The sequence below is a fragment of the Centropristis striata genome, chromosome 11 (genome assembly GCF_030273125.1).
Source record: "Centropristis striata isolate RG_2023a ecotype Rhode Island chromosome 11, C.striata_1.0, whole genome shotgun sequence".
In the NCBI taxonomy this organism is placed as follows: Eukaryota; Metazoa; Chordata; class Actinopteri; order Perciformes; family Serranidae; genus Centropristis; species Centropristis striata.
In genome coordinates, this window is record NC_081527.1 from 13719166 (window position 1) to 13745194 (window position 26029).

Genomic DNA, 26029 nt, shown 5'->3' on the forward strand with positions numbered 1-26029 from the left:
GGAAAAGAAAATGGAAATAAATAAAGTGGAACAATAATATAAGATACATACAGTAAATGACTTGGCATAAAATATGTAAGTATGCTGTTGGAGGCAGACTCTGACCACAGGGGGGAATAAACGTGGATATCCCAAACAAAAAGTAGTCAAGCATTTGAACTTGTGTGGAAATCATTTTAATGATTCTGTCATATTCAGCAGTGGGCGGACACACAAATAGCATATTTCTGCTAGGAGCAAAATAATGAAAACAACTCATTCTAAAAATATTAGTAATGTAACAAAGTGTAGGGGACAGTCATAGAAATCACGAAGGGACATTTTTGTCATCACGACACAGCGGGTCCTGCAAAGTGGCCTCACGTTAGTGGGCCGTTTCTAAAACCCTGCAGAACATTGACTGGTCCAAATGACTCCTACGAGATGGCTGCTCATACCATGACAGATCCACCTCCATGTTTAACACCTGGTAAAAGACACTGTGGGTTGAACACATTCTTTGGCTTTCTCCAAACAGAAACTGGTCCAGACAGAAAACAAAGACAACTCATCAATCCATATTACTTAATATTGCTTCAGTTTTAAGTCCTTACGCAACGTTGTGTGTCTTTTTGAGCTGACATTGGATGGAAATGTAGTTTTTAGGAAAATGTCAAAGATGTGTGTTTTTATCAGGATTTTTTAGTTTTCCCCCATTAAAACACATTATGTAATTTTGCAATTTTTGTGATCAAAGCTGCTGCCAAGGCATGACATGTTTGGGCTGCTACTGAAATAAATAGTGACTGTCAGGGCTTCTTTCACACAAAAGAAGCAGCTCAAAGTGCTGAATATCAAAACTAACAACTTAAATTAACTGTAACACTTAATTATTTTCCTTAACGCTTTACTTCACACTATATCTGCTTACAACTACATGTTTTTTAATGCCTATAAGTGCCGAATAGGGGAATGCAGGGAACCAAAACAACTGTTGTCATTTAAAAAGATATCAATTCAGTTGCTTTTCTGATGCTCTCAGATGAACAGACTATTACAGAGACTGGGTCCAAAACTACAGACGGCAGCTTCACTGCATGTCTCCGTCAGAGTTTTGTGTATACAGCAGGCAACTGAGAATCTGTGGATGTGACGGCTAAGCGTATCCTGGCAGTATATCAGAGTGAATCCATGTGAAGATTTATGGACAAACACTATGAGTCTAAGAAACTATCCCAAAACTAACTCTAAACAAGTCTATGTTCTAAGTCTATGTAAGCATATTCTTTGTTCCAGCTATGACAGGCTGTAATGATTTATAGGCTGGTTTTTGAGAGCTGAGAGTAATGCACTGCACCGTTCTAAAAGTTTTAGAACAGAGACATAATGATATTCAACTAAACAATTTTTTCCACAATGTTTGGTTTGATGAGATAAAATGCAACATTTGCTGTCACTGGTCTACAGTCTTTAAAACAAACTTCAGGCAAGTTTCTAACACTTGGTTTTAAAATGTGAAAAACATATAATTTGTAGTGTAAACGCTGATGCGTCACATCATCAATGCAGGCTGTGTGGTGGTCACTTTGATGAAAGAGCACCAATAGTCATAAAAATGGACAGGAGCACTGATGTACGTGGTCTGGGTGCAAGTGAAACCAGATTTCGAAGCTCAATTTGAGCAGAAGAATCAGTCCAAAGAAAACTTGACGACTCATATCGTTACCGACCAGATATTCAACTTGTTATTAATTTAAAGATATAAAATTAAATACTTAAATACAGCTCTTTGGGTTGGTAGCAGAGCAGTGCCGCTCTCCACTCACATCGCTCTTTCCAAAAAATACAAATCTTTTGTGGACTTTATTCACACTTGCAGCTGCATATTTGTAACAGAAAATAATGTGGGTGTGCAATATATGACCTGCAGCTGCTGTGAATACACACACTACACATGGTGCTATAGCTCTATACCACCAGTTATCCTTTGCAATCCAGTTGTATGTTTTCTCGAATTAATGTTCTGTTGCGTTTCAACGTGTGCTGTTTATAGTGACCGCCATTTTATCTATGAAGTAAACCAGCCGTCCTGTGTCTATCTTTGCGTGGTGCACTTCACTCACATCCTCGGCCAGGACTGTGAGCAGACAGACAGGGGCAATGCAAAGTGAATACTGAATTTGATGGTTGGCTCGGGCTTGCTTTGAACTCATAGTGTGAGCAGTATTGGAGTCAAAGTCAAACGTCATGGTGAACTTTATTGTCAGCCAAACAATGCAACAGGTAGTTACACAGATGATTGAAATTGCATTTCCCATACTCCAAATGTGCAGTAAAAATATAACACACAACATATAATATATAACAAATAGTGCAAGTAGACAACAACAGTGGGTGCAACAGTTACACAGACAATTGATCTATAAGTTATCTAAAGAAAATTCACAGTGTGCCAGAGTGTAGTCAATTTTTGAGGTATATTATTAAGGTGCCATAATGAAGATGCATGTAAAAGAGTGCAAAGTGCAGAGCAGCATGGAGATGCAATGGTCAACATGTATGATATTGTGCATATAAAGAGAATAGTACATAACACAGAATAGAGCAAATTAGGTTATTTTAAGTTATTTTGACAGTCAGTTGGTCTTAGTTTGTGTCATGATAATGGTGGTTTCTTGAGGTTGTTGAGTAGTTTGATGGCCTGGGGGAAAAAGCTGTTACTGAGTCTGGTGGTTTTGCTCCGCATGCTGCAGTAGTGCTTTCCTGAAGGGAGAAGGATGAACACATCGTGTGCTGGGTGGGTGAAGTCTTTGATGATATTGGTTGCTCTCTTGTAATAGCAGGATGGGTATAAGTCCTGGATTGCCGGTTGGGGTGATCTGGTGATTTTCTCCGCTGTCCTCACCACTCTCTGTAGTGCCTTCTTGTCAGCAGCAGAGCAGCTGCCATACCAGACTGAGAGACTGTTGGTAAGAATGCTCTCAATGCCCCCTCCTGTAAAAAGTAGTGAGGGCAGAAGAGGGGAGGTCAGCTCATTGATGGTAAGTGGGGTGTGTAGTGTCCATTTCTTTCTAAAGTCCACAGTTATTTATTTTTTTAAATTGACATTAAGTTGGAGGTTGTTGATGTCGCACCAGTTGATGAGTTGTACCTCCTCTATGTGTGCCGAGTCGTCATCGGGGCTGATGAGGCCCACCACTGTCGTGTCGTCTGCGAACTTGATGATGTGGTTCGAAGTGTGTTTGGCACAACAGTCATAGGGCTCAGCACACATCCCTGGGGGACCCCGGTGTTCATGATGGTGGTCTTCGAGGAGTTATTTCCAACTCTTACTGTTTGTGTTCTGTTGGTGTGAAAGTCCAGTAACCAGATGCATATTTGGGTGCTGATGCCTATTTCATCTTTTATTCACCAGGTGCTGGGGGATGACTGTGTTGAAGGCGGAGCTGAACTCGATGAACAGCATCCGCTCGTAGCTGTTCTTGTTTTCCAGGTGAGCCAGGCTTAGGTGGAGTGCTGTTGCTATGGCATCATCTGTGGAACGTTTGGGGCGGTATGCAAACTGGAATGGGTCGAGTGTAGAGGGGAGACTGGATGTTATGTGGGCCTTGACCAACCTTTCAAAGCACTTCATAATGATCGAAGTGAGTGCTATGGGCCGATAGTCATTTCTTGGGAAGTGGTATGGTGGTGGTGGTGGTTTTGAAGCATGCTGGTATGATGGCTTGGCTGAGAGAGGTGTTGTAGATGTCTGAGAGAACATCAGCAAGTTGGGAGCAATATTGGAGCGGGACCAAGTGTCAGTATTTGATGTCCTGGCAATGAGACTCAGCAATTATTATTATTATTATTAATAATAATAATAATAATAATAATAATAATAATAATACATTGGTCTTATATAGCACTTTTCATAATAATCTTTACAAGGAAAATCAGCCAAAACTAAACCAAACATTGAAAAACAATGCAAAGATGAAACAATCTACAAGAAGAGAAAGATTTACTAAATGAACGACAGCCATGGATTGCCTGGAATGCCTGGTACAACTAAAGGTACATTCGTTTGGACAAATATAATGATAACATAAAAAATAGCTCATAAGAGTTTAATTTAAGAGCTGATATCTAGCCATTTTCCATGGTTTTCTTGATAATAACCAAAATCATTATCAAGAACTCTTATGAGCCACTTTTGTTGTTATCATTATATTTGTCCAAACAAATGTACCTTTAGTTGTACCGGGTGTAATGATGACAGCATATCTGCTTAGTATCTGAAGCTGATATACATGCTGCTTATATTTCCAGACAGCAGGGGGCGTTCGGTGTCTGTGAGCAGTTCAACCACAGAAGGCATACATGTTGGTTGTTGTTACCTGTCTGTATGTCATCAAGACCAGTCCGATATAAAGTACCTGCTCTTTCAAGAAACCAACGGTGTTGTCATTGTGAGCCCACACAACAAAAACAGCACACCAGGCATTAAAATAAACAAGAAGTTGAAGTAAACAAGTGTGGTCTAATGTTTTTTTTCCATGACTATGTATCTCAAGAACTGCATACTGCACCTTTAATTGTGTTCCTTCAGATTTAAAATTTCAGACAACTTTATTAATCCCAGAAGGGCAATTTAGATTCACAGTCTACATTAGATAAAACAAAGTTTTTTTAAAAACCCGACAACAACAAAACTAATTCAGTAGCAAGATCCAGACAACACATCAACATGTCAGTGACAACAGATCAATGAGGTCGCCTCATCGTCTGTGCTATGAGACGCCTGGTCTTCTAGTTTCTGAAACATTTTCTTGTCATTATATATTTAGTCTTTAGGGAATTTGGACTTGTATGTTTTTCCTAAAATATAATGGGAGTTAATAGCAAAAAAGTAGTAGTCCCATGTGCCCAAATACAAGATATAACATGTTAATTAAAGTAATAAAAAGTCTTCACATTTGTGCTTAGGCAAGCCCAGACAACACTTCCACCAAATTGAATAAAACATCTCACTTGTGGGCACAAATTGGGTTATTACAACTGCATTATTTTTTATTAAGATTAAACTTTGTCATGGTACACTGTACACACCCTTCTCTTGCCCAGTATTGGTGAATGAGTTGATGGTGGACGTGCTATCTCTCCACATCATCAGTTTGCCATGAGGACTTTTTGCACCATGCGCTATGGGAAGATAACACGAGTGTCACGTGAACACCAAATGAAATCACCGTGACACGCTCTTTTTAAAAAAAATCAATGAGGCGTGAGGTATGAAGACCACATCCTTTTCACACTTTGTGGGTGATGAAACAACAGCGGTTAAACGAGTTTTCCCTCCGTGCCTGCGCAGGGAATAGTTTGATGGTAAATATCATGGGAAGCTTTCACGACCTTCTCATTGGCTCAGAAGTCAGAGACCCCGTCATATAAAGCGAGAGATCCTGATCTAGCAGCCTTTCCCCGCTGGCAAGCCTTTTGGATCACACTTGGATCTGACGGGAAAACACCTTTTACGCACAGTGTTTGGAGACACTGGAGACGGGCGCAGCGCGAGATCTTTTATTTTTGGAAGGAAGAGAGTTTTGTGAAAACAACCAACAGGTTGGTAGCCTATACTTCTTGTTTGATATGAAATGTGAAACGCGACGCACGTTAATGCTTTAATTGAGGAAAAAAGTTATTCAGATTTGTTAATTTAATTAAAGGATTTCACTGCGCAAGTAAAATTCTAACCAAAGTGTTTTAATGAGAAGAAAAAAATAGCTGTAGTCTGATTTGTTAGAGAGACACTTGTGCAAACCATTTAGAGAAGACTTAGGGGATTTTTTTTCATCTCACTACTGTGTGTTTGCGCATTAATTTCACATTTAAAGTGCTCTGTGGATATGCTCCTTTAATGTCTTTCATTTGTTGAATCAATATTTGCTTATTGGCTGCAACTTTAATGTTTACTCTTAATTCCTCTCCATCACTGAAGGGCTGCATTCAAGAGATTGTGTTAAGACACAGATTTAGTCTAAGGTTTATGTCTTAATAATGTCTTAATATAAAGTAAAGCTCAACAAAAATGTGTAATTCTGCTGATTTTGTTTGTTATTGTTGGATGTGCTTTCTCCTCTTCATGCATCACTTTTCTGTTCACAGGAAAAACTGTGAGCTGAGGCGTCTGAGTGGGCATGTGGCTACTGGAGAAGCTCCGTAGCTCTGTGGAGAGCAGTGGGACGCAATCCCAGCCCCCGCAGACAGTAGAGGCCATCCCTGTCTCTGTTTATGCCAACGTCCTCACTCCAGAAAAAATCCCTGATTTCTTTATACCCCCAAAACTTATCTGCTGCCCTCCAGAAGAGTCTCTGACCCCAGAACCTCAGCACTGCACACTACGCCCCTCCGTGTCTGACCACGCCATCTGCAGCCAGAGCCCCAGAGCTCGGAGCAGCAAGAACCCCTGCAGCCCTCGCCTCTTTTCACGCCTGGGAGGAGACGCACGCAATCTCCAGAAGTCAGCCAACCGTCACATCATCCAAATAGAGAGTGCTGACGAGCCAGGTGCCACATCTGCAGACCGGGTCAGTGTCAACACTAATGCTGACCCCCAGTCACAGACTGCGATGTCTCTGCCGTATGTCCCCAAGGCTCAGACCTCATATGGCTTTTCCACACTGGTGGAGTCTCCTCACACCCGCCGCAAGGAGAGCCTGTTTCACAGTGACCCCAACAGCCCTCTCACCTCCCCGAACTCCCAGAGACGCTCCCAGGGGGGGACTCTTCTGGCCCCAGCTGACCCCAACCCCTACCGATATTTCAGCGGTGGAGAGAGCGACACCTGCTCCTCCGCAGAGTCGTCCCCCTTTACGTCCCCTCTCCTGTCTCGCTCTGCCTCTCTCCTACGCTCCATTACCAAGGAGACACAAGCAAAGGTGAGTGTTTCTAAAAGTAAGTGTGTATATTGATTGGCTGCTACAAAGCTATAAATAAATCTGTTACAAAGTGTTTGAGTCACCATAAGGCTTCTATATGTTGCTTTTTTTTCTCTCTCTCCCTCAAGGTGTCTCGTGCCAAGCGCACACTGGCGCGCCACAGCTCTCTCTCCACTGATGAATGCAGCTCAGCAGACAACAGCCCCAACATGCAGCGGCGCCGCATGCGCTGCCCTCCCTCTCCTGCCTTCCGTGGATGTAAAAGCGGCGGCTCAAGGGGCGCAGCGTCAGACCTCCTGCAGCGCGAGCACACCGTCATCCTCCACAAGGGGGGGACACTAAGGCTGAGCACTCACTATGACCCAGAGGCGGCTCGATTGAGGGTGCGCGTGCTCACAGCCGAGGCCCTTTATGACAGGCAGACGGACCTTAAAAGCATCAACTGCTGTGTAGCGCTCTACCTGAACCCTGGCAAGCAGCAGAAACAGAGGAGCACCATCATCAAGAACAGCAGGAATCCAGTATTCAACGAAGACTTTTTTTTTGACGCGCTGCCCCAGGCACAAGTAAAGAGTCTGGCCATGAAGATAAAGGTAGTGAACAAAGGAACCAGTCTGAGGAGGGACGTGCTTCTAGGAGAAAGGGAGGTGCTGCTCAGTGAGCTGCTCGCAGGCCTCTAGGGAGCCCCTGTCAAGACTTTTGTGGAAACAAGCAGCTCCACATCTTGAAGGCCCTTTCTTCTCTGGCTCCCTTTTTTCAGCCCAGTCACCAGAATAAATGCTGGTATTGTTCGTTTCTGCAAACCACAGATACGTTGAATCTCTGAGTTTCTGAACTGCAGCAACCTGTTATCACTCCTTACTCATGACACATTTTATTGCACAAAAACTACTTGGTTATGTTAAGGCAATAAAACTACCTGTGTAAAGTTAGGAAGAAACTCAAGTTCCTTCTCTAACTACTAGACACAATTTCAACAAAGATTTGAAAAAAAACCCCCATAAATAAAGAATGTGACATTTCAATTCTGAATGGAAAATCTATTGGGAAAAAAAGCAGAAACAAATCCTGACCTTACAAAAAACTTGAAAGTAATTAAATCATGGATTTTGACAATCGTTACACCCTTATATTTTACATGCAGATGTTAATTTACAGGTCAACTTAGAACAGCATTAACTTTTGGTTTCAAACAGGACCCGAACACCTGTCCACTGTCTGTTTCACCCATCCAACCGCCCCAACGCCCTCCCTCCTTGGACTGTGACATTCATTCTGCTCCATCACCAGCCCACTGCGTCTTTTTCACATCAATCTAGCTGTGGTGTGCAGAAACGTACAAAGCCATCTGGGCTGCCTTTTTATCCCACTGCACACGTGATAAATACTGGGCATGTGAAAGCATGCTGTTGACAAGGGAGCTGTATCTTGCACACTGTGTGAAAAAACTGAAGCCTCTGGAGAATTAAAAGTCACACTTTATCAAGTTGTCATTAGTAGGTCTGTCCAGGCTCAAAACATGGAAACCACCATTATTTACATACTTACCAGTACATTACCAATGTGCAGGGCTGTCCTCAGCTAAATCAATTCTTTGTCAACTAACACGCATGATCAGTTAGGTGATTTGATTGGCACATCAGAAAAAATGAGTTTCTCCACAAAGAATCAAGCAAAAGCACTTTGAATATTGTGCTTATCAGAGAGGAGTTTGTAAATAAGTCATTCAGCATGAAAACAGCATTAGAAAATGACCTAATCAACTAAATCAAATCAACTAAAAAAATATTAGTCCTCTTTTACCAGAATGGCCCATTAGTCAACTGAGTGGACAGCCCTGGAGAACGGTGAAGCTTTCGTCCTTATTTGTGTATTTCTCATGAAGTACTGAGTTACAAACAGTGTTCCCCTCTCTCATGAGCATTGTGATCTGGTTTAATATCATATCATCTGTGATGCACCGATGATCCTGTTAGCGTTGGAGCTGTTTTTGTAATAATGTTGTAATATTACATGTGAGTTTTTGCACGTTCCTGTGGAAACTAATAATGCCTCTGTGTACTTGAAAGAATTTATATTTGGGAGATAAATTGTAATTGCTAGTGGATGTAATGTATATAACTGTTGCTATGTGACACGCTTTTGAACTTGTGAATAAAAAGACTAAACTCTCACGCTCTCTGTTGTTCTTTTCATTCACCCTGCAGCTTTGTCTCAGAGATTGTGTCCTAATAATTCTGCAGGATCAAGAGCAAGCCCCTAGGAAATGATTATAAACCCTCCCATGCTCCCCAAGCTTTCCGTTTTTGCAAACAGGTTTGAGGCTGGCTCCTCTGAGACAGACACACACAGGGTGTCATTTGTGAGGCTTTTAATCCTGGATATCTGCACGCAATATTGTCTCTCTGTGCATTCAAACTCCCCGTTTAATTTTAAAAACATGCTTCCCATTCAGCCTGTGAGGTTCAAATAGTTATTAAGGATGGCGGGAGGTGGGATTGTGGCTTCTGAAGCAAATGTTGGCACGCATTCTCCTGCTCTAGATATAATTCATCTGTATAGTGAGGCTATATCTGGATTTATATGTTAAAGCTTGGGTTGATTAATGGAAATGCATTAGTGCTGAGGGAGGAGAAGTACAAAACATACCCTATACACCAAACTAACACATTCATCAGGCATTCAGTGATGGTCCCACTGAGCAATAAGGAGCATCAGCTGAGTGTGGATCTTATGCATCCTCTACTGGTGAAGCATTAGAATGACACCCCAAAAAGCCCTTGAAATATTACATTTAAACCATAAAATCCACTTTTTTTGGGCATCTTTTAATTGACCGCTGACCCGCCCTGGGATTGTTCATCCTTCTGTCCATATACACTGGGACAGATGGTCCCTTAACCCTCAGAGGGAAAGAAAAATTCATCTCATTAAAAAATGTAAACACTCCGAGAACACTTTCAGGCTTATACTCACGGGGGATCTGCAGCCGGCTCCATTTGCTTATAACATACTCAGATAAGTCACAACAAGAAGCCATGAGGGACACATTCATCTGTGAGCTTAAGGAATATTTATTTCCCACAGACTGGAAAAAAAAAAAAAGATAAATCTGGTGGAAAAATGAAGTCATTATTTTTTGCCTCTGTAGACTTGGTGAGGAAAATCATTGAAAAGTGATGAGTATAATAATCTCTGAATTTTTTATTAAAGACCGTTAAAATGTATTTTCACAACCAAAGTTTCAAAGAACTGTTTTAATTATTTCACATAAAATATCTGTCCGTCCTCTCTGCTCTCCTTAGTGGTGGTAGAAGAATTCAGATGCTTTGCTTAACCCTCCTGTTATGTTGTGGGTCAAATTGATCCATTTCAAAGTTTAAAAATCTAAAAAAAAAAAGTTAAAAGCATTTTTTCAGGATGAAACTTCTTCTTCTTGGCTTAATAAGTGTAATCAACAAATAAAATGAAAATGGTTCATTTTACATATTTGCATGTATATATTTCATCGATACTTGGGTGATTTGTGTTACTTCATTAACATTACTCAATAAAATAAAATAAATAAAAATGCAAAATAAAATAAAAAAAACCTCAATGTCATGTAAAACTATTGTATTTTATATGAAGGTCTTTCCAATGCGCATAAAAAAAGTTTTAATGTTCATTGTTTATGAAAAACAGGTGTATTATCCTCATTGAACCAAGATCTGTGAGAGGTAAAGAACACCATTGCACTAAATATTGATTGAGATGGTTAGTAATGGAATTAATCATGGAATATAAACAATGTTTATAATTAAGTTAATGTTTATTTATTTTTTGGTTCCTGACATTTTTGGATAATTAAACATACTGAGAAATTAACATAACATTAAGGTTAAGTGCACAAGTTTTATTAGCAGCAAAATGTATTTAAAGTATTAAAGTTTTAGTAATATTATTACACTGCCTTTTTAAAGATGCCAAATGCATGAAACCACTGGTTTAGTTTTTAAGATTGTGATGTTTTAACCACATGTTATTATTATACATTGTCTTAAGTCTTCATCTTAGAAGTAACTAGTAACTAAAACTGTCAAATAATTATAATGGAGAGGCCTACAAAGTACAATGTATCCCTCTGTCAAAGAAATGTATGCATATGAATCACACACATGCCAGAAAGGTAATAATTATGCCGCAAGTTGATGAATCATTTAGTAGATCGAGAGAAGAATAATCGGCAACAATTTTGATAATTGATTCATTGTTAAAGTAATTTTTCATGCAAAAAAAAATGCTGTTTTCAGACCTCCAAATATGGAAATATCCTGCTGTTCTCTGTATTATATTATAATAAATTGCATATCTTTGAGGTTTGGACTGGCAAACAAGACATTTAAAGGCACCAAATGTTGTTAGTATTTATAAATACTAGATAACATTATACAAATTATTGTTTTATTCAAGGATGCTTTTAGTTTCCATCTTCTGGTTTAATAAAGAAGAGAGACTGCCATCCTTCGTGTGCTCCTTTTGTGATGCTGTCTGTGTCATTTCATTACAGCGATGTTCAAATCCCCAGAAGTAAACTTATTCTATGAATGCATAAGATATTATAATCCAGCTTCACTGCTCTCATCAACAGCTGCATGCCATGCTGCATCTATGCATATGAAAGTAGCACGGATGATTTTTCCTACTGTGGAGCGATTCAGAAGGAAAAAGTCAATATCCACATTCCACTGAGTGAAAGGCTCTGGTGTCCATGCATAGCATCATGCAAGTCAATATTCAAGTCAATATTCTGGTCACTGGCTTTGCATAGGCGGATAAAGTAATGCAGGCTCCTCATGACGCTTGAAGACATTCAGCTCAGTCATATACTGTATGTTTTCAGCTTAATTCTTTTTCAATTTTATTTTAATTAGATCTATATATATCTGACATTTATCTGAGCGCTGTATTGGAATTGCACAGTACCATCATAGGAAACTAATTGCTTGACTAATGCTAGCTGTAAAACACGCAGCAGAATAGAATAAAAACAACTAAATGCTGTGTTGTTTTCCTGAATTTACAGGACAGTTTATCCACCAAAACAACATTAACAGAACTGTTTTATGGTGGAGTATAGTTGAGAAAACGTGTTATTCACTGCCCTATTAATGACACATGACTGCAGAAGCCTTATGCTGTTGGGAGCAGATGGTGTTTGCTCACAATGCAGGAGGCCTCAGTGTCATCTGACTGTGCTGCAGTTATTTTAGCTTTTCTTTAGCCTGTCCAATTTAGACTCAAGTCTAAAATGATAGTTGGTTAAGTATTGGGTTTGTTGCATATGTGGGGTTTTCTTTAAAGTATTTTTTTTCGAGTGATAATAAAAGTTATATCTAAAATGGCCTCTCCAAAACCCTTTGACTATGTCAACAAAATATAACAAGAATTTTTAACCTGGCTCTATCCAATGTTTAGGTTTACCTTTAATGTTTCTCCTTTATATATACTTAAGTATATACTGTACGTTTTTTTTATTATCTTTTTTGAGTTCCATTTTTACAACTTTTTTTCTACTGTTCAATTGTAATTTTTTCTCTTTGTATAATTTTTGAAAATTGTTTTTATCTTGTGTTTTTATTCATGTATTTGTTTTTTAAATGTATTTATGAAAGGTGCTTTACAAAATTAAGTTATTATTATTTTTTATTATTGTTGTTATTATTATTATTAGGACCACAGGGCAATCGCACTGGTCCCATACAGCAATAGCTGTAGGGACCAGCTAATAGCGAAGCCCAAGCACTATTATTATACTGTGGATTATTTCTTCTCCACTTCCGGATGCAATTTTGTCCCGCTACTAGTCTAGACAAATAGACAAATTATATATCACAACGTGAAGTTTGATCGGGATCGGCGTGCTATTGCTTTTCTCTAATAATTTATACATAGAAACGTAGGAAAATTTGTCTTCTCACTCACAATCCTCTGGTAAAGCTGTCAGAGTTATAGTTTGGGCTCAGAGCAGAGCAATCAACAGAATTAACTGCCACCAACTGTCAGTGTTCCAGAACAATGACAGCAGCCAGAGGTGGACAGACTGGAATTTCTGGCCTTGAACAGAAAGCATTTTTGGCAAAACCATAATACCTATCATTGATCCGACTTCACTTTGAGCGTCCTGAGTTCTTCCTTAACGTCTACATATGTTGTTGTTTTTTTTAAGAAAAATGAAAAAATTGCTTTGTTAGAGCGATCTAAAAAAACTGTTACATCTCCCTTTTTCAGAAATCTTACTGCATTTCTAATATGGGAGCCAATGAGGCTGTTGGTGCGTGTTGGTGGCGCTTCTGTGCGTCCTACGCCCAAACTATAACTCTGACAGCTTTACTAGAGGATTGTGAGTGAGAAGACAAATTTTCCTACGTTTCTATGTATAAATTATCGCGAAAAATTTGTATGCCGTAGAGAAAAGTAATAGCACACCGATCCCCATCAAACCGCACGTTTTGATATATAATGGACTAGTAGCGGGACGAAATTGCGTCCGGAAGAGGAAGAAGAAAAAATCCACAGAATAACAATAGTGTTACTACTGTTAGTGTTACTATTGTTATACTGGTCCCTACAGCTATTGCTGTATCGGACCAGTGCTCGGTGCGATTGCCCCGTGGCCCTAATTACTAGTATTAATTGTTTGAAATCTCTGAAGAATCTCATCATAGTGTACACCCACTAGCAGTAGCCCCCGTGGCCCTTTCAGAATTTCCCCAGAGGAAATTTTCTAGTTATTAATATTATTATTATTATTATTAATGAGTTAACTATCGTTTGCTATATCACGTGCAGCCAGGATTACCATGGGAATTCCCTTCTCTACGAATGTATATTTTATTTATTTTTATTTCTCACGTTTTTTCGTATTCATAGTGATGGAAATCAATTTATCACTAAACTTGAGTACTTTCTGAAGGTGTGTTTGGTTTGGGTGCCGGGCATCAGCTGGCTCTCTCCCTGTCTATCTGGGGCGGTGTTTCTTGCTGGTGCGAGCAACTATAACAAACGTACTCATCAGCTGGTAGGTCATTTAGTCACATGCAATATGGGAAATGTAGTTATATTCAAAGTAAAACGCCTCCTGCACTTGGGAGTATGAATTCCGTCAAAACTACGTTACCCACAATGCCCCGCTGCAATCGTAAACATAGACCTGTCAAACAACAAAAACGCCATCTTGACAGCACCCTCAAAATGGCAGAAAGATGTGAGCTAGAAACCAAGTCTAAACTAAGATACCCGCTCCCTGCTATTTAAAACCAGACTCGCTAGTTTTTCCATAAACGAGTGGTTATGGGGTTGGTGCCCTGCGCGGCAGCACAGAGCCTGTAAAATGGATATACCGACGGCGGTTTACAACGCGGCCAGAGATGGTAAGCTGAAACTTATCCAGAAGTTGCTGAGCAACAAAACTCCTGAGGAGCTGGAGGCTTTAGCCGAGGAGAAAATCCAGGGAGGCACTCCTCTGTTGATAGCCTCTCGGTACGGACATTTAGAGGTTGTAGACTACCTCCTTGAACAGTGTAAAGCAAATGTTGAACTCGGGGGGGCGGTTAACTTTGACGGCGAGACCATCGAGGGAGCTCCGCCGCTGTGGGCAGCCTCGGCAGCCGGTCACCTCCCTGTGGTTAAGACGCTACTGAAACACGGTGCCTCAGTAAACAACGCAACACTAACTAACTCAACGCCGCTCCGAGCTGCCTGCTTTGACGGTCACCTGGAGATCGTCCGCTACCTGGTGGAGCACAGAGCTGACATGGAGGTAGCCAACCGCCACGGCCACACCTGCCTCATGATCTCCTGTTACAAGGGCCACAAGGAGATCGCCAAGTTCCTCCTGGACCGTGGTGCTGATGTCAACCGCAAGAGTGTAAAAGGAAACACCGCCCTCCACGACTGTGCGGAGTCAGGTAGTCTGGACATCATGAAGATGCTGCTAAAGTGCAATGCTCGCATGGAGAGAGATGGATACGGGATGACCCCTCTCCTCGCTGCGAGTGTAACAGGTCATACCAACATTGTAGAGTATCTCGCCCACCAGCCTCGCACCTCCAGAGAGGAGCGAATCGATGCACTTGAACTCCTTGGGGCTACTTTTGTGGATAAAAAGCGTGATCTTCTAGGGGCGATGAGGTACTGGAGAAGGGCTATGGAGCTGAGGCAGCCAGGGGACAAGACGGGATCCCTGGCCAAGCCTCAACCTGGTCCTCCTATCCCTGCCTATGGCTGTGCGCAGGAGGTGACCTCTGCAGAGGAGCTGGAAGCTTTGATCACAGACCCTGATGAAATGAGGATGCAGGCCTTGTTAGTCCGAGAGCGCATACTGGGGCCATCCCATCCAGACACTTCTTATTATATCCGCTACAGGGGAGCTGTGTATGCAGACTCGGGCAATTTTGAACGCTGCATCAGCCTGTGGAAATATGCTTTAGACATGCAGCAGAGCAACCTGGACCCTCTCAGCCCCATGACAGCCTCCAGTTTCCTGTCTTTTGCAGAGCTTTTCTCTTTCGTTCTCCAGGACCGGGCCAAAGGCACCCTGTCAACACGCGTCACCTTCCACGATCTGATGACTGTGCTGGTGAAAAGTGTGAGGGAGGTAGAGAGAGCTGTGGCACAGAGAGACAACCCTCCGGAGGCTCCTCAGTTCACCAAAGCACTCTCCATCATCCTGCACCTCATCTTTCTCCTGGAGAAGCTGGAGTGCAGCCCAGAGCAGGAGCATCAGAAGAAGCACACAGTGTACCGCCTGCTAAAGCTGAACCCTCGAGGTCGCAGCGGCTTCACTCCTCTCCACATGGCTGTAGACAAAGAGACCACGTCTGTTGGCCGATACCCTGTGGGCCGCTTCCCCTCCCAGGCGGTGGCAGCACTGCTCCTAGAGTGTGGCGCGGACGTGGATTCACGTGACAGTGAAAACAATACGCCTCTGCACATCGCTGCTAACAACGGTTGTCCAGAGATTATGGCACTACTTATGAAGGCTGGGGCTCACTTTGACGCTACAAATGCACAGAGGAAGACGGCCTACGAGCTGCTGGATGAGCAGAGCAGCGGGCACCCGGCCCTCTACCCACTGAACTATGTCACCCTTCAGTGCCTGGCAGCACGTGCAATTGAAAAGCACAGACTGCCCTACAGGGGACTCATCTCTGAAGAGATGGAGGCTTTTATTGAACTGCACTGACTGATGAGGCATCCCTGCACTACACTTCCTGTTGCCCCCCATATCTTACTATGACCTGCCACTTCCTTCTCCACACCATTCTCCTCATCTTTGTCTCCTTTTTGGCCTCTGCTTCGCTCCTGGCCTTATCATCCTTGTGTCAGACCAAACCATAGCAATAAAAATCCAGCCTCTGGGCTTAAATCTGTGGCTGAGATCTGGTCAGTTATCGCTCGATTCTAACATTAAGTCACATAGACTTTCTCAGTGATTGTTGGTTTCTTCTGCTATGTAAAGCTGGGTGAAACTTCAACATGATATAGGCTTTAATGCATTTTCCCTCTCTTTGCCCCAGTAAAAAGGAGACTTATGGTACTATGGTGCTTGTGTGTGTTTGGTGGTGGCCGGAGTTTATGAAAGATGGGTTTTAGTATTACTGATAGAAAGCATCTGATCAAAGGAGACAGTTAACATGCATGAAAATGAAGAGTGAATAGTAGATCACTTGTTGTTTTGCAAATTCATTCAGAGAGGAAGTGTGTGAACAACCAGCCAAACGTGCATGCTGGTAGTTTTTTAGCTGGCTCGACTTCACATATACCATCTGCTATGTGTCTTTGATATGGGAAGGTGTTTGAATTTACTGTGCCAAATGTCAGCCATGGAGCCATGTTCTGTTACAGAGTGTAAACTGGTGGCAAAATGAAAAGCAACTAACTTTTCTTTCTAATTATAAGCAGAATGAATAACTTAAAGTGGAGACGCACATAAAGAAAATAAGGAGCTCAAGTTGAGCTGGTACCACTGTTTGGCTAACACTCCCCAGTCTCCACACAGACATTTATTACCTATGCAGTTTGTGATATTCCAATCAGAGGTGACATTTTTCAAGCAAAAATTCACTACATAAACAGGATTTTACATCCTTATCTTCATGATGGTGACTCAAACCTGGGGCTGCTTCTTTGACAATTAATTTATATCTTCTGAACATTTGAACTACGGATGTTTTCTTAAAATTTCTGCCTATGTCCAAATGAACAATTTCAAACTGGAGCCTAATGTGTGCCTACGTCCCTTTCACTTCTGTCAGCATCAGCGAAGATATTCAGTTCACTCAGACAAAGAAGCAGAATCAGGAGGTTTTGTGAGACACACGTTAACTGTCCCAAAATCATGTGTCAATTCTGTTTTGGAGTGAATTTTCCCTTTAACCTCAGATGCAGTACACAGAAATGGAGGCGGCCATTCCTGCATCTTAGTCTTATTTTTAATAGGGTCTCTTTTGTTTATCTTGTGTTATCATGAATGTTTTATTTGTCTGTCCTGTGCTAAGCACCACCAAGTTGAATGCACACTGAGAAGCTCCAAATCCTAAATAGACTACTTACATTCAGACTATGGACTGTCGCTGCCTCTTTCTCTGTCTCAACTGATTCATTTAACTGATGATAACTCAAGAACAAAAGTGTGTTGGAGATACTTGAATAAAATTCAGTATCACAACATAATCTGTGTGAGCTTGCGTGTGTGAGTGATCCCAGTTTTGCTGTGTCTTTTCTACAAGTGGAGAAACTTACTCTGAATTGTTTTTAATTTGATTGCATTAAGTGTCTGAAAATTGAAAATGAATCTCTCTCACTGTGCTCGGGTTTGTCACTAGTTCTTTAGCTTGAGTGCTGTTGTGCGTACAGTGGCAGCGTTTGCATTAAAAGCATCATTATACATATTTAGATGGATTGAAATGGTGGCAGTAGCAGAATATAAAAGACCCTGCCAGCCGATCAGAGAAGCCAAGCCCATAAAATTAGCTTATTTAGAAAGTGGAAAAGACATTATTTTAGAGTGTTACATTAGCAGAATATTAAAAAATAATCAGTGCCCATTTTATTCAGGTCTTTATACCAAACATGGGCTTTCCACTGCTCTGCTCACATAAACTTGAGGGCACTGATATAAAGCATAACAGAAACTTGATCTTTCTGAGTCCTGCACTCTTAAAGTATAAATAGAGCGCAATTAACGTCACTGCTGCAGGGCAGCGGTAGAGACAGGGCTCTTACCCTGCTAATTTTAGGGATCTTTTGCCCTAGCTTAAACTCTGGAAATGGGAATACTGTAACGCTATACAGTCAGGCAGGTCACAGGGTGACTGGCGGAGACAGCACACAGACAACAGAGACTGCATTATTCTGACAGGAAACCGAAACAATATGAGATCATTTATTTTAAAGAGGAGGATGCATGAACAGTAGCTCTTTCTAAAATATGGATTGTTTCTGTACATGTGACAGGTGTCACGTTAGAAACAGCAGCTAGTAAAGAGAGGTTCAAGTTCCTGTGACAACATGTATCTACTAGGACTGCAAGGGTAATCTACATTTTATCATAGAAAAATACTTTTCTGAAAGAAGTAATGTGACGCTACAGTGATGTTCCGAAGACTACGACTTGCTTTCTAAAATCTTCTCATATCCTCACAAAAAGTCACACCATTATCATTTAAAAAGATTTTTTCAATGAAAATGAGACCATGATGCAAAATTGATCATTCCCTCCAATATAGGAAACACATAAATCAGATATTTATTTTCTTAATTATATGACCCTATTATCTACCCTGCTTAATAAGCTCATACACCCACTCTCCTATAGCTGACTTGACCTCTGACCTCTTTGTAAAGGTTGCCAGGTGTTTGTAGTAATCCTTGTGATTAAACGTAAATTAAAATGTTGACATGGAAGCATGACCTACGATGTCAAGAGGCCAAAGTCAGCTGCCCCAAAACAATATTAGTATAAAAAAATCAATACCTCCTTCTATACCACGGTGAAAAGAAAAAAGGTCCTAGATATACAAAATAGGATCCTCTTTTTTCCCCTTCTTTTTGTAAAAGTGCTTGTGCAGAAAAAGTCACTGTTTTCAGATCTTTTTAAATGGACTAGTGCAATGTCCAAATCGCAGGAAGTTGCAAAATTTGTTAAAGGCAAAATATGTGTCAAAATACCATTCTGGTGAAGAATTGTGCAGCTGCAGGGAGTCTCGGCCTAAAAGAATAATAATAATTTTTTGGTGGGTAGAGATCTTTGCAAAAGAAAAAATCACACCATTATCACTTTATTATATTTTATTATTATTATTATTATTATTATTATTATTATTATTATTATTATTATTATTATTATTATTATTATTATTTTATTTTTATTTTATTTTGCATGAACTGAGAATAATAATAATGCAAAAATGGCCATTCCCTCCAATGTCTAGTCAAAATAATTGTAGGCCTGTACATTTTTTCCAAATTGTACAGGCCTATCATCTACCCTGCTCAACAAGATCCCCCAGGGATCTCTTTTAGCTGACCTGACCTCTGACCTTTCTGTAAAGGGTGCCAGGTGATGTGGTAATTGCTGGGTTTAGATGTCAATTAAAAAGCTGACATGGCCATGACCTATGATGTCAAGAGGTCAAAGTCAGTTGCAATTGTTAATGTTAAGGTTGTCATGATACCAGGATCCTAATACAATGTTAGTCTTAAAAATTTGACTCAATATCTCTTTCAATAACATGGCAAAAGGAAAAAAAATCTTCCTTTTTTCTTTCCTTTCATATTGTTTCATCTGTGCAGGCTGGGGTTTGAAAACTCAACTGTGGATCTGTTTTCATATTGTTTTGAGCATGTGGTATCAAAAAAGTATTCAAGTATGGAAACGTTTGACAATCTTAGGAGAGGAAATGTTGCCGGTCCTCGATACAGGCTAGAAAAAAAATCTTTATGGTAATTTCAGTGCTTATTTTTAATATTATAAAACTAAAATAATTTTTGGGAGCATTTTTTCTGCCAACAAAAAATACTTCAGCCAGAGAAATACTGTAGCACCTGCTCCCCTTTTGTGTGAATGCTTCCACTCTGAAGTAATGCAATGTCACATAATCGGAACTTCCCACTAGATGTCAGTAGCAACAAAGAAAATCAAACATGAGCAGCCTTTGTCCCTGAAAGACCATGTGATGTACTCAAAAACTGTAGCCTCCAATTACCATCACAAGTGATGTCAGTTGGTTAATATCCCCATTTCTTTCTCACACTTTGTCAAACAGTCTTTGTGTCAGAGAGCGAGAGAGAGAATGAGTCGGCTAGAATGACTTTTAGCGAAAGCTTTTAGGCAGGGCTGAATATGCATTTGTAATGTATCTGGATGAGCAGAAATCCAGGCAGGCAGAGTTGCTGACTCTGGGTCTGTTTGCAGAGCGCTGCACGCAGATCAGCAAAGACGTTAGAATAAAGCCTCCTTCACACGGTCCTGAAGCGTCATGCCAACCTCCAACACCTCTGATTCTGGCCTTGTGGCGGTTGTTTCTGTCATGTTGTGTGACCTAAATAAGAGCAAATCTTAAAAAACAAAAGCCTCGGTCTTTGTTGCATCTTTTAGAGGGGCTTTATCTTTTTTTTCAGTGTCCTTTTTTAAAATATCTTCTTGTTAAATGAGTGGGTTGACAGAATAATTATACCAGAAGAGGATCTTTCAGTGACATGCAGCTCATAATGGGCTACTTTGGGAAAATATGGTCCGTTTCCACGGTACTTTCCACATATTGTTCACATCACAAGGCAAAGGTCAGTTACTGCATAAAATTAGTTTCTTGGCAATTACAGTCGAGTCATTCTGTGTTGGAGGGTTTGCCTGCAACCATTTCCATGAGATGCTTTCTTTGTTGCTGCCAAAACGTTTTTGCTTATTAGGAATTTTGCCAACGTATAATGTGACAAAAGAAAAAATATTGTAATTGTCCCCTATAGCGATTCTATAAGTGGACAATATGGAAAAAAATCGAATATCACTGTATTTTTAACCAAATACCACGATATCAATGTCGTGATGATATTGTAGGGTTGACTGGTGCTTTCAGAAGACATTTTTTTGATAAATAATCATCGGTAATGTGGATATAATTGATTAAGTGGGTAAAGGCAAATAATCGAACAGCCAGAACAGAGCGGTAAGTTCGGAAACTAACGTAAATTTACTGTAATGCAGCTTTTAAAACAAGAAAAAGACAACACTTACAATATTACACTATCCAAATCTAAGATAATATCTAGTCTCCTATCACAATATTAATATAAAAATATATATCAATATACTGCTAACCTCAAAGTGATCCCTCTGCAATTTGATTGAACTAAGGGACACACTACATTTCTAAACTATTTTCCTCCACATTTATGAAAAAACAAAAGAATAAACAGCTTATTTGGGGGCTATACTTGACCTTATTGATATGAATGAGGATTCATAAAAACAATTCTTCCCTCATTGATATAAATGGGGTGCATAAAATACTAGAATCACCTCTAACACAGCAGAATTGAATAAAATGACCATGTAGTTGAATCAACACTTCTCCAAAACAACAAAAACTGACTTTTATGACCTTTTATGGGAGTACGATTGATTGCAGGTATGTTATATTTGACCGCATTAGTTTTAACCAAGTAAACCTAATAAACTGACAGGCAAGCACAACAAATAACAGTAAGGTTATTAACTTCTAGCACTTACAGAATGTTCCCTTATCTTCTCCTATATTCCTCCATCTGCCTCTACTGGAGTTATTAATATGTCCCCATACTGCCCCACAGTGTGTTGTGTTTACAATATTTTAAAGTGTCCAGCTGTAATTTAGTGAGGGAGTTGGGCTCAGTAGGAGCTGATATGGGATTCTAACTCTGACTTCCTGCCAGCAGCTATAATTAGACACTGTATTATGGGAATGTACGGGGTTTCAATGTGCTTATCTTCATTTTAGCCCCTGGGGAGCACAGTGGAAAAATCAGTCACCAATACACAGGAGCAACCTGCCTCAGCAGCAGCCACTTCTTTCGCACCAGTCAGCGATCCAAACAGAGCTGGAGGTGGAGGTGGAGGGGGTGGGGGTGGAAATGGGGGTAATAGGGGTGATGGGGGATACGGTTGCTATTGGAGATCTTGCCTGCATCACGTCATGTGTAGGGGGGAGGGGGAGAGCTCCGGTGTGTGTTTGAGTGAGAGAGAGGGAGAGATAGAGAGCGGGGAGGGGGAGGAGAGGAGAGGAGAGGAGAGGGAGGGAAGGAGGAGGGCATTAAGGAAGAAGGCAGGGAGTATCAATGACATCAACCAGCAGTATCTGAGGCCGCTCGACCGGCAATGCTCTCCCGACAGAAAGGGCTGAGGAGCAGCCCGTGACCCGCTGCGTTCCCGAGAGGTCGGCGGACATCCAGGACGGACGGTTGGGGGGGAAACGCCGGCGATGTGTGCATGCATCCCCCACAAAGGCAGACCTTTCTCTGAGTGGAGCTCCGCTGCCACTGGATTACATTTACCCTTGCTGTTTCCGAGGAAGCTTCCAGCTGCAAATCCACCCACATGAATCTACCAGACAGTAAAGAAGACGGAGCACTTCCTACCAAGGTAACCAGCATCCTTCAATCATTTATACAGTTTAATGTTTTGCAGCCGTGCGTGCACCCCACCCAGGCAGCCGGGTTATTTTCACTTGTCGAATAGCCCTTTTGGAAACTAATGAGGTAAGTGTATATCCCTGCCGGGGTGAAATTTCACCGTTTAGCCTATTGCAGGGAGCGGGAGTCTTCTTTGCTTTTTTTTTTTTCCTTCTCTTTCATCTGAGCATCACTTGAGACTTTGGGTGAAAATCAGACCGGGGTTGTGCAGAGCAGGCTGGTTGGCAACAGCGCTGTGAGTGCGTCCCCCTTCACCCCCCTCCTTATTGTTGGCTGGGCAGCATGAGGGACCGGGGCAGACTGGCAAAGCCTTTGTTCCTCATCCACTCTCATTTAAAGTGGCTTTTTCTGACGGCCCTTTAAAGCACTCTGCAGGTGCAATGGGTCTGGTGTTAAGTTTAAATTTCCAAGTCTAAAAAATAGACATTTTCAGAACAAAAACCCATGTAAAAATAAATTAATACAGCACCTGCATCCTGTAGATTTCTCAAGGATATTTAAAAAGAGCTGTTATCATTATAGTGTTATTTCAAAAATGCATGCAAGTCCCATTATGATATTGTCATACTTTTGAGGAAGCAATCACAAGCGTATTAATAATCCATATGGGCCATTATTCTAATAATAGAGTGATTTTTCTGACACCAGGTGGCAAGGCGGCTGGACTTATTTAACAAGACTGTTTTCTAGACAATAGACTGGCTGCTGCATCTGCTGCTGTCAAGCCTTACTTAAAAGAAGCCCATCTGCACATATAGGCAGTGTTTTGTAGTCCATAGACCTTTCATATGTCTATAATTAAACGCAGCAGTAGGATTTGCTGTTAAAGCAGCCACTCACGCGTACAGGCAGAGTGTAATTTAATGATACATCGATTCATCCTGACACATTTTCCGAGGGCTATTGCTTGTTTGGGATTTAATCATGTACACTCCAAATGCCTGTTTAGGTTTTCTGTATTTCCGCTGCGTGGCCTGTGTAAACTGGAAAATCACACTGTCGCGGTGAATCCGAGGGAGGTCTTCCTCCTCACACACAGATGGGGAATTTTCCCTGGGGCACTGTGCGTTTGCTGGTTATTGTTCCACACCATTTCCACATCCCTAATTATTTTAATCAGTCATTTTTACACATGGATTCCTCTCTTTAGTAGTTTACTTTTTTTCCCTCCCTGTCTTCTTACCTTCTCTTCCCTGCCTAATATAGGAACACACAAGGCACTCCACCTTCATGAGAGAGCCGGGGATCTACATATTTGTATATTTTTGAGAAAGGCATTATGTGGAAGCAGAATAATTCAACTGGCATATTTTCTGTCTGTCTCTGTCTCTGGGAAACAGATCAAACATGCTCCTCCACGAGCCAGGAGATGCTCAGCCCCACAGGTATTCATCTAGGCACCGTTAGGAGCAGTAGCTTATGAAATCAGTGATGGCATGTACTCTCTTAAATAGCTTTTCACAGGGTTCAAGTATAGGTCTCAATGGTTTCCTGCTTCTTCCATGCAGATACCACTGTAAGATCCATCCAGAGTGGAATATGCTGGATGACGTGCGCTCCCAGTGGAGCAGCTTTGGTTTCACGTCAAAGGCCTCATTGAAGTCTTATTCCCAGATTCTTGCAGCAGCATTAGCCTTAAATGCTCCGCTCTCTAATTTCCTCCCCTGTGTTCTGTTTTCTGCCCATCCATGGGTTTTGTCATAATTTCTGTGTGCACTCTCGGTTCACTTTGTTGCACCAGTCAGCTGGAGGAAGAAGACTTTGATGCTGGGAGCGTAGCCACCTGTATTACAAGCAGACAGAAACTTTGTTGTTGTCTAGGCATTGATATTAATTGACCTTTTCAAAGCCTTCCAAACAGGGAGCTTTTGTCTGCTCCGCTTCTCCGCTTGTTTATTCAGGGGCTGCTGAAAACAATGCATACAGCATGCAGAATGAACCCATTAGGGCAGGGCAATATTTAGAACAGTGCTCATTGTGATATTGAAAAATGTATTTCTAGACAACTTTATAGATTTTACCCAAATCCCATTCAGAATATTCAAACTTATGTCAAGTTAAGTCAATTTTATTCATATAGTAGGGCTGCAAAAAACATAATCACAATTATTTTTCAAAAACACAATTAACATAATTCCTCAGTGACTTTGGAAACATCACATAGTTATTAAACATTAAAAAACATGTGGAATTGTTGAATTCAACTGGGGGGGGGAAACGCCCATAAAGTTGGAATAATTTTGTTTTCAGACACAATCCTCTGTTATGTGGTTTTAATTTTCATTGTGATATGTTTGGAAGTTATTGATTAATAAAGTTTTGAGTAATATACACTTCATCTGTCAATAATAAATCACATTGTCACAATCATTTCATGGAAAGAGGTGCAAAAATATGTTAGTGCACTTCCACTACTAAAACTATTGAAAACTGCTAAACATATATTCACTAAATAGAAAATATATAAGACCAATATAAATTGGTTAAAAAATACGGTATTTATATATTGCACTGCCTCGACGTACTAAAAAGTAGTAAACTATCTTCAACATATTTCAGTCAGTAAGTCATGAAAGAACGGTTCAAAGTGCACAGCTGTAAAGGAAGGGTGCACTGCAAGGCAAAACTAGGGCATCATTACGAAACAAAGTGCAGCGCATTAATCTTTTTGTCTCGATTATCTTGTTTTCATAATTGTTGGAAGTCAAAATTTTAATTGGAAATAAAATTTGATTAACCGCATAGCCCTATCTTACTTTCTGCATATGATACCCTGAAACTTCCAGAAGAGCAACAGAGAACCAAGGATGTGTATAAAATAATACATGTTTATTCATTCATTTAAACTTTGTTTTAACCGGAGAGTCTCTTGAGATACATTATCCATAGTAGGGCAATAAATCAGCATTATTGTTTAAGGACTTTCCCTGGAATCATATTAAGATATATGATTATTGTGTTCTATTCTTTACTGGTGACCAAATGAAATATTCTTAGCATATTTTATTTATAAATGTTTAAAGAGTTTGGTCTTGACAGTCATATTAGCTATATAATAATGTATTCTGGCATTGAAAAATGCTCTTATAATATTGATTTTTACAGATTTGGACAGCCCTACTATCTACAGTATGATCGACATGGGAAAGCACACAGTTAACAACAATCAAAAGTAGGTTGTGTAGTGGGAAAAATGTGGCAATAGAATACACGTGATACAAAGGTTATAATTTAATATAATGCGTTACTGTAAGCAAGGCGATAAATTGCAATTTAAAAAAAAATCAAATTTGATGGAAAACTGTCGCAGCATGAAGAACACCATATGCATAAAATCTGACTATATTATGCAATCGGAACAGAAGGATCTGCATTTGCATTTATCACAGTCCCTGTAACATCCAATGCCATAGCACAGC

General features: G+C 40.6%; 3 protein-coding genes across 3 annotated transcripts in view; all 3 read left to right on the top strand.

Moving 5' to 3' along the window:
- The first annotated feature begins 5172 nt into the window (after window positions 1–5172).
- LOC131979843 (C2 calcium-dependent domain-containing protein 4C-like) lies at window positions 5173–9073 on the top strand. Its single transcript, XM_059343894.1, has 3 exons — window positions 5173–5583; window positions 6127–6899; window positions 7028–9073. The coding sequence occupies exons 2-3, from the start codon at window positions 6159–6161 to the stop codon at window positions 7577–7579; spliced, it is 1293 nt and encodes a 430-aa protein (XP_059199877.1). The 5' UTR covers window positions 5173–5583; window positions 6127–6158; the 3' UTR covers window positions 7580–9073.
- Window positions 9074–13859: 4786 nt separating this feature from the next.
- Window positions 13860–17615, top strand: fem1a (fem-1 homolog a). Its single transcript, XM_059343892.1, has one exon. The coding sequence runs from the start codon at window positions 14272–14274 to the stop codon at window positions 16123–16125; it is 1854 nt and encodes a 617-aa protein (XP_059199875.1). The 5' UTR covers window positions 13860–14271; the 3' UTR covers window positions 16126–17615.
- A 4564-nt stretch (window positions 17616–22179) lies between these two features.
- The window catches only part of LOC131979850 (receptor-type tyrosine-protein phosphatase S-like), an 87713-nt gene continuing 83863 nt past the window's right edge, over window positions 22180–26029 (top strand). The window contains exon 1 of the mRNA XM_059343903.1: window positions 22180–22560. The gene's annotated coding sequence lies outside the window, so the exon portion shown is untranslated. The remainder of the gene's footprint in view (window positions 22561–26029) is intronic.